Source organism: Hypomesus nipponensis, chromosome 12 (genome assembly GCF_054491055.1).
Source record: "Hypomesus nipponensis isolate SF chromosome 12, ASM5449105v1, whole genome shotgun sequence".
NCBI classification, from domain to species: Eukaryota; Metazoa; Chordata; class Actinopteri; order Osmeriformes; family Osmeridae; genus Hypomesus; species Hypomesus nipponensis.
The window spans coordinates 14,401,036-14,410,461 of record NC_140372.1 but is presented as its reverse complement, the minus strand read 5'-3'; the positions used below and the strand labels follow the sequence as shown (position 1 = coordinate 14,410,461).

General features: G+C 42.8%; 1 protein-coding gene across 3 annotated transcripts in view; it reads left to right on the top strand.

Annotated features, from left to right (window-relative positions):
* Nucleotides 1–5,129: 5,129 nt before the first annotated feature.
* eprs1 (glutamyl-prolyl-tRNA synthetase 1) overlaps nucleotides 5,130–9,426 on the top strand; it is a 30,857-nt gene continuing 26,560 nt past the window's right edge. For 2 of the 3 annotated variants that reach the window (XM_084668018.1, XM_084668017.1), the window contains exons 1-5: nucleotides 5,130–5,621; nucleotides 6,452–6,536; nucleotides 6,698–6,797; nucleotides 6,974–7,130; nucleotides 7,249–7,382. In XM_084668018.1, coding sequence (XP_084524144.1) covers nucleotides 5,579–5,621; nucleotides 6,452–6,536; nucleotides 6,698–6,797; nucleotides 6,974–7,130; nucleotides 7,249–7,382 — 519 coding nt within the window. In that variant the 5' untranslated portion in view covers nucleotides 5,130–5,578. The remainder of the gene's footprint in view (nucleotides 5,622–6,451; nucleotides 6,537–6,697; nucleotides 6,798–6,973; nucleotides 7,131–7,248; nucleotides 7,383–9,426) is intronic. The other variant, XM_084668019.1, reaches the window with a different exon arrangement.

The following is a 9,426-nucleotide window of genomic DNA, read 5'->3' as shown; positions in this document are numbered from 1 at the left end:
TGTAGCTTGACGTTGTCATAATTCTAGTCAGAAAATGAGTCTGAAAACTCTCCGTTGGGCTGTGACTATGGGGCGTGTTTCAACCGAACTGTAAAACAAATGCCTCTACGCTCAATTGGATAGACCTACAACCAATCAGAGCAACGTAATAGCTATGTTGTTAGTTGAAAACGAATTCAACCCAAGGGCTCTTTCCTGACGTTGTTGATCATCTGTCCATCATCGTATAAAGCCCGCCCTGGCCCCTGGCAATTTCATTGGTCTGCCCAGATCCTGGTTTTATGTAGTTGTTCCCAATACGAGACCCTCCAGACCCAACTTCCCGACCAATTTTTTGTGGGCGGGGAGAAATTGGGCTGGCAGCCAGGCTAAGGTCTGGAAGCTCGGCTCTGAAGTCGGTTTCCCAAAACAATTTTTTTGTAGGTCAAATCATCGAACAGAGGGAGTGGCTGAGAAGATGACGTTAATGTCATGCACTAGTTTGAGTAGTTCAGTAATGGCGGCGGAGAAAGATACGAGCGAAACTATTTTGCGGTTGTGGCAACGCTGCCGAATATCCATAGGTTAAATCCGGAGCAAGAACATTTCTTGCTGAGTTTTGTTGGTGGCTATGATGTTGTGGCCCTCCTCCCCACGGGGTTCGGGAAAAGTTTGATTTTCCAGCTACGGCAGCTAGCTTCGTTACAGTAGTGGTGAAGGAGTTGGTTAAGGCGAACGCTTGCAATTGGTTATGGCAAATCAGAGTGGCTCTGGGAAGATCCAATAGTTCAAACTTCAACAGAGGACCCACCTTCAAGGAAGTTAACGTTTGTCAATGGAGCGATCCCAGACCCTCTGTACAAATGAAATGTACGAGGGTCTGGTTAGGACCAGGCAAGCCATATCATGCCCTTTTATGGGAATTAACGGGGCGTTGACCAATGCTAAATAGGAGCAACGGGGCACGAGTTTTCAACTTACTAAATTTTGGGATTCATCATTCTAAGAACACACCTGCGAACAATTCTGCTGTTTAAGAACGCTTCATGAATCACAAGTAGAATTTTCTTAGGACCTTCTTAAGAACAAATTTAAGAAATAACTTAGGAAGATATTGGTGAATGAGGCCCATTGTCCTTTATTATGGCGGGTTGTTGAGTCCACATAGACGTTAATGTGATTGGCTAAAAATGGAAGAGCCATCTGATAGGCTGCAGTGAATATATTTTCGAAAAAAAGCATTTGTGAATCTAACGCGTCAGGAAAGTTCCAAAAATCCACACACAAATGCAGGGATTTGTACTTGTGTTCGTCAGGTTGCAAATAAATGTAATGGGGTCAAAGATGTTGAATCTTGTGACATTTATTTGTGAATCACAAAATAATACATTTGTGAATAGCGTGACATTTATTTGTGAACGACGACAATACATTTGTGAATTGCGTTACATTTGTTTGTGTCAAACTAATCCAACTCCATACACATAAGGGGGGAACAATTAAGGAGGAAGAGTTATTTATTTATTTTGCATGTCGAGAATAGTCGAAATGTCGAGAATAAAGTCAACATGACGAGAATAAAGTTAAAATACCTTTTCTAGAATAAAGTCGAAATGTCGAAAAAAATAAAGTCAACATGATGAGAACAAAGTTTAAATACTTATTAGAGAATGAAGTCAAAATGTTGAGAATAAAGTCAACATGGCGAGAATAAAGTTGAAATACTTTTTGAGAATAAAGTTGAAATGTCAAGAATAAAATCTACATGACGAGAATAAATTCAACTATTTTAGTCCATGAAATCACATTAGAGCGACTGTTTGCCATGCCAGCTGCCATGTGGTCAACATCATAGATATGGATTACCCTACATCCTTGGAGTGTAAAGGTGTGTTTCTGAAGCGGTGCAACTGAATTCTTAACCAAAAGCTGTGTCATATCAATAAGGTAAAGCTTATTTATTTATGCTTAACCTTGACGTTACTAGCAAAATTGAAGTAATCAACCTAGCCCACTATCCTAAAAACTGTTAGATGCTAGGCTATCAAAGAAAGATAGAAACAGAGCACTATCTTGATTGTCGTTACTATTCAACTATAAACAAATAGATCATGTGAACCTCATGTGACTCTTTTATATAAATGTTAAAGGACCATAATTCGCTAGAACACCGGTTCCAGAAAGTCAAGAGGAGCCTCAAACCTCTAAACCTACATCTTGACGAAGGCTTACCACGCACTTTTAAGATAGGGTGGATACACCAAGACAAAAGTGAAACTTAACAGGTTAGAGGAAAACAAGGAGGTGGAACCAGAAAGTCAAACTGTCAAACTACCCAAGCTGTGTTATTACATTGCCACTCAGCCAAAACCACAATTAGGTGAAGATGTATCTGTATTTTTAGGTTAGATTGTAATCATAGCTACTTATATTTTATTTTTTATTTTTTATTCTAAATCCCTTTAGTATTAGCTAGACTTTGCTCCTTTTGTATAGTTAGACCACATATTTAAGTTTCAATATTCCGATATGTTTAATGTATGCACCTTCCTGCCAAAGTAAATTCCTTGTTTGTGCAAACATTCATGGCAAGTAAAATCCCTTCTGATTCTGATTCTGATGCATCTACTACTGAGTCTGAGCACAATGATGAATGTAGCTTTGAGGACCTGGATGAAATTATGGAAGTTTTTAACAGCCAACCCCTGTCTTGGGAGTCCAGTTACTCAGCACAGGGCCAGGACCAGGTCAGTCTGCATCACCCAGTTGCCACTGATCACTCACTTGCTACAAATCACCTCACAGATTACCCAATGGTCTCAGAGATCCATTTTGTTGTACCAGAGATATTGCAGGAGGATGCAGTACTTCTTCAAGATGTAACATATATCTCGGACCCTGAAATTACATTTGGCCCACACACAGAGGCTGAATTTGATCACAATGACACAGTGAGCCGATTACTCCCAGATAATTCTGAGGAAGCTGGTAATGGGTCAGGGGTTCTGAGAAATGTCTTCAGTGCATTTTGGCACGACTTCTATGATTGTTGCACACTCGGGACAACAATGAAAGTACCCTTCATAATCAGACATGATTTCAAGGCTGACACGAGGAAAGCCATCGGCAGAATTTTATTGAGAGGATATCAATACTGCCACTATCTTCCTATCAAGCTTGCGCCCTTTTTTGTTGAGGAGATGTTTTTTGGAGCAGTGTACAGTGATCTGACAGAAGCCTTTCTTCAGTTTGTAAGCTGGCAAGACCGAGAGATCCTCAGGCAAGCCCTACAAGATTACTCCTCTGTTGAACCTGATGGCCTGTTGGAGGTCCTCGACAACTAGGAATGCAGAAGAAAATTCTCAGCAGACACCCTTCCACTAATTCTGATGGAGATTTCCCACAAAGAACTTGTCAAAAGCCTATGTTTGTTATTGATTGTTGGAGGGACATCACACAATCACGGATCAGTCTGAATTATGAAAAGCTGTGAAAGATGTATGTGTGACGGGCATGTAACAGATGTGGTCTTGCAAGTTCCATCCCTTCCCAAGCGTCACCACTACCAGCTACGCCAAAGAAAAGCTAGCTATTCATGAAGCAGGTGGCCTGTTACATACTTGAGGAGTGAGTTTCACCGATTCACACCAGCTACATATGCTGATCTTAAACCCACAGCTAAGAAGGTGTTAAGGCTGTTGAACTTCCCAGCAGATGAGGGAAAAGCAAAAAGAGATCGAACATAATCTGAGAAGGTATATCAGGGAACTGGATGAAGAAAAACTTGGGAAATTTCTGAGAATGTAATGAAATAATTTATTTATACCCAAATCTTTTTTTGCTGAATTCAATGAAGTCCTTGAGAGCAACTTTAGGGTGATGGACATTGTGTAGGACAATATGTGTCCCCTCAAACACAATTGTGGCCATGCTGTTGCCAAGCCAAGGTTTTTAGAAAAAAAGAAGCTGCTATTCTTACCTTGAAAGCCTTTTATAGATGCAGTCTTCAGTCTTCCTGCATTCATGCAATAAGTAAGGGCTCTATGTTTTTTGCAAATGTCAGATGTTATGACTTCATACCAGGAACCTGTATTTCACCACTTCTGTCTCTGTTTGTATAGAGCCACTTTAAGTACCGTTTTCACAAACTATTTTGTAGGTTAACAATAATTGCATATTTGTCTTTGTGTATTGACAGTTTGAGTAAGCTTAAATTAGGGGTTATTAAAATAAGTAAGTAGTGGAAAATGGAATTTCAGGATAAGTAGTTCATTTATAAATGTTGTGCCTAATTAAAAATAAATGTTGTGGTGGCAGCTCTCCATGCCATAATTATTTCTGTATAATAGGGAACTTTAACTGGTTGTGCAAATGTGTTGTTACATTTTTTGAATTTGCCAAATGGTTTATGATTTTGTATTTTTTTTTTGGTAACTTGTAGCTAGTAGTAGAACAATGTGCTACAAGTGTGAAGTTTGTTTGTAAAAAAATTGTGTGTATTCAAATGTCTGCTAGGTTTTTCGGCATTTGGGCTGCATACTCTTTTACTCTGGTCCCTAAATATGACGTGGAGCCTGAACGGAGGTACGAATATGAATGTCTGTTGAATCAAATATAAAACTGATTTCACCTCGGTCTCTCGCAAATGTCCGACTCGGCGGAATGGGGAGGGTGGTTGGAGTCATTTGGTGCTGCATTCACTTGCAGTGGGATATTTAGCCCAAACGTAATTCACGAGCGCAGAATTTCAACTAAAACCCGCGGAATTTCAAATAGAATCCATTGGTCTGAGGCAAAAATTAAATTAACTGTTAACTCATATTGCATCTCTATTCTTTCTAAATATTTAACTTGTAATCAGAAACTGATACAGTAACGTGCATGTTAGATTGTTAAAATGTTACTCAAAAATGCCAAGATTCAGCCCAGAAGAATTGACACAGAAACACTTATTAACACTTAACACTTTATTATTGAAAAAGTATTTCAACTTTATTCTCGTCATTGACTTTATTCTCGACATGCAAAAAATAAATCTTCATCCTTAATTATTTTCCTCTTGTTGTCTCCCAATTGTCAATTGCCCCCCCCCTTTTGTCTTCCTGATGCTCCGTCGTAGGCTAGCCTACTACGCACTCCTTTATTGGGTTTAGAAACTTTGTTTCCCTGATTAGCCCAACAGCTTACCATCAATTGCATCTTTATTAATACCAAAGGCATTAAACAAAATCGGAATCCATTACAGTAACATGATATGTTATATTACGAGATACGTTATATTACGATAAAATGTTAGCTATAGTTACAACATATTTACAAAAAGTTAAAACAACAACACGTGAAACAACGAAGGCTTGGGAAGTGTAGGCTACCCTACATATTATTACCTCTCGGCCACTGATTGTAAAACTGCTTGCCATACACAATATCATAACGGTGGCGATGTTGAGCTAGTAGCACATCCCTGAGCGCTTACACAGTGTAAAGAACTAGACTACGAAGAAGAACCAAAAGCGGTGTGGTAGACGCGAGTCTGAAGCGCTGGTAAGGGGGTTGGATCTTTTAGAGAGCCTTGGCAAACTCATAGGGAGGAGAAAACATGGCGTTTAATCTTACTGTAAACTCTAGCAACCCTCCTATAGGTGAGTATGGTTATTAATGACTGTATATGTCGAATTGATGTCTATGCATGTAAAAATGTTTCGATCTCAATTCAATAACATCACCTACTGACTGTCATTAGCCTAGCTTGCCATCGTGGCACATTTGCTGTAAGTCAGAGTTGCTGAAGCTTGCTCGAAGGCAGTAAAAACATCATGCAATTTCAGCACTCACTTTAAGAAAATTGGTGGATGCTGTCTATATCAACGGATGAATTAGTTACTTAAAATCGTGGGTATCAAAACACAGTAATCAATGTTTAACGACAAGGCTTGCCGGCTAGCCCGATAGCTCCAACATTGCGTGTGGCTAGCTTAATTAGGGAGGTAAAGCATGTCAAACAGCACCACCGTGTGTATCTTCCTGGTACAACTGGCTGATGCAAGCAACGTGAAAGTAACAGTTAGCTTATGACTACCCAAGTGTTTTACCTGTAGGCTACATGATGTTCTGTGCCAGCTATTACAAAAAGCTAAACGAAACCCTTCCTCAACAACAATTTACTCGCCAGACAAGTTTGATCAGTTTTCATACATCCCTACATAAGTTTTCTGACTTTGAATCTATTGAAACGTCTGTCCCTTTCACGTGTAGATATCCTTAAAAAGGTTTTGTTGTTAATGTTGAAGTCAAATGTAACCCTATGTCTTTTGTATTTACTGGTACACCCCCCCCCCCCCACACACACACACACAAACACACACACATACACACAGACAATAAATGACGCTGCTTGGAAGGCATGTGTGCAGGGTGTTGTGACATGTTGGTTGACACTTGATCGAGGTGTTGATCCCCTCCTACCCTGCAGGGGCACTGTTGACAGCTGAGCATGTCAAAGGCATCATGAACGTGTCTGTGGCAGAGGGCAAAGAGACCAAACTCCACATTTCAGAGTGAGTGGGTTTATAAAAAAAAAAAAAGAAGTTTGTCCTGGTAGTGTGATCCTCTGTAGGTAGCATCTTCCGATTGATTAGCAGCTGGCTGAGGGTTTGCTTTGAGAGGGCTAATGGAACCCCCCCACCCCACTCTCCTCCTCTCCCCTCCATCTCTCCAGTTTAGTCCAGTTTAGTGATGCTAACTCCATCATGCGCTACCTGGCCCGTGCAGCTCCCAGCATGGGCCTCTATGGCTCCAACGTAATGGAGCACACTGAGGTAACTGTCTACTGTAGACTATCAAAAACTTCCTTCTCTACCATCAAGTTTAAGGTTATGGCTTACATGCCTAGTAGCCTATCTATATAAGCATAGTACAGTATTAGGATTTCCACAAATTTCCATGCATGTGTGTTCTAATGCCTGCCTGTTTGTGTCTGTGTGTGTGTGTTCAGGTGGACCACTGGCTGGAGTTTGGTGCCAGCCGTGTGTGTGGTCAGTCTGGGTTAGCAGTAGCCCTGGCTGAGCTGGACAAGGCCTTGGCGCTGCGGACCTTCCTGGTGGGGCACAGCCTCACCCTGGCAGATCTGAGTGTGTGGGCATCACTTAAAGGTCTGTGTAGATGTGTTTGCGTTTCTATATTTACACAGTGCTGCATCACAACGGCAAAAGGGCTGTCTCGATCGCTCAGGGTCTCTCTCTCCTTTTCTCTTTCTGCGCCCTCCCTCAGGGAATGCTGAGTGGCAGAGCCAGGTTAAGTCCTTCTCTCATGTGAGACGCTGGTTCTACTTCCTGGGATCTCAGGAGCCTTTTTCCTCTGTGGGAAACAAGTGGGCCAGCAGCAAGCCCCCCACATGCTGCTCTGTGAGTACAATATTCCCCATTTAGCTGTAAAAAGAAAGGAAAATCTGCCTAGATATACATACAAATCCCTGATTTGAGAGTTTAGTTGGGACAGGGCTTTCATTTTTTTTCATGTTGAAAAACGAGGAGGGAATGAGTCTGACAGACTTTACCAACGTGTGTGAGGGGGGAGGGTTCGCAAGTGATTTTTCAACTGCGTGGGTAACGTCATGTCTCGCTCAGGTGTTTCACAAAGGAAGTGATTGATGGCTAATATTAACCAATCTAAAATTCTTAAATTAAATTTAATAATCTAACGATCAAATGTCACAACATGCTGTTTTTGGATGTTTATATATAGGCATTAGTGGTCCCCTAATACTGTATCTGAAGTCTCTTTCCCGAAATTCAGCCTTGGTACTGAATTACAGTCACTACGAGCAGTCTCACAATGAGCTTTCCTCAGAATGAGCTGTTTTGGTGTCTGTTGCTTTAAATGCTAACGAGGAGGAGAGAGGTGGCACCATGCGCTAATGTTTACATTTACATTACATTTATTCAAAGTGACTTCCAAGAGAGAACTTTACAAAGTGCATAGGTCACTGATAATAACAAGATAACCTCAAACATTGCGGGTAGCCAAAAACAAGAAGTACACATTGTGAACAACCAAAAAATAAGTGCTAAAGGGAGGAAACCATAAGAGCATGTAGTTAAACAAGTTACAATTAAACAACGTGAATCTCTAAGTGCAAGTGTACCTGTAGGAAAGCAACAAAAATAGGATTAACTAAATAGAAAACAGTTTAAATCAGCTACCACTAACAAACAAGAGCAACAGTCTAAGCAAGAGTCATTGTGATCCTTGAGGAAACCAGCGTTGGGTTCAGCAAACCATTCCTAAGTACCGTTGTACTCCCGGAACAAGTGCGTCTTGAGCCTTCTCTTGAAGGTGGAGAGACAGTCTGTGTCTCTGATGGAGGTGGGGAGTTGATTCTACCACTGGGGGGCCAGGCAGGAGAAGAGCTTGTGTTGGGATCGGGCGTCTTGAGCGGTGGGACCACCAGGCGGTTGTCTGAAGAAGACCGTAGGTGGCGGGTGGGGATGTAAGGCTGCAGGAGAGACTTGATGTAGTCGGGTGCAGTCCCGTTCCCTGCTCGGAAGGTCAGTACCAGGGTCTTGAATCTGATGCGGGCCATTATGGGTAGCCAGTGGAGGGAGATGAGGAGCGGGGTAATGTGGGAGCGTCTGGGTAGATTGTAAACCAGGCAGGCCGCTGCGTTCTGAATCCTCTGAAGAGGGCGGGTTGCGCATGCTGGGAGACCGGCGAGCAGCGAGTTGCAGTAGTCCGACTTGGAGAGGACAAGTGTTTGGACAAGCAGCTGGGTGGAGTGCTCAGACAGGTATCCCCTAATCTTCCGGATGTTGTAGAGGGTGAATCTACACGACCGGGAGACCGCAGCAATGTGGGCCGTGAGGTAGAGCTCGTCATCCATGGTAACCCCAAGGTTCCTGGCAGAGGATGAGGGGGTCACCGTCGCAGATCCCAGGGTGATTGAGAGGTTGTGGGAGATGGAGGGTTTGGCCGGGATGATGAGAAGTTCTGTTTTAGCGAGGTTCAGCTCGGTCATCCTCGGTCATCCAGGCGGAGATGTCTGCGAGGCAGGCCTCAATCCTAGCTGAGATCCCCGGATCGGTCGGGGGGAACGACAGGTACAGCTGCGTGTCGTCAACGTAGCAATGGTAGGAGAAGCCATGGGAGGTGATGATTGGTCCAAGTGAGGTGGTGTACAGAGAAAAGAGGAGGGGTCCAAGGACGGAGCCCTGTGGGACACCAGTGGAGAGCTGGAGTGGGCCTGACAGTTTGCCTCCCCAGGAGACCTGGTAGGATCTTCCTGACAGGTAGGATGAGATCCACTGGAGAGCAGTGCCAGTGATGCCCATCTCAGAAAGTCTGGAGAGCAGGATCTGGTGGTTAACCGTATCAAACGCTGCAGAAAGGTCCAGCAGAATGATGACGGATGACCTCAAAGCCGCTCTGGCAGACTGGAGGGCATTGGTGACT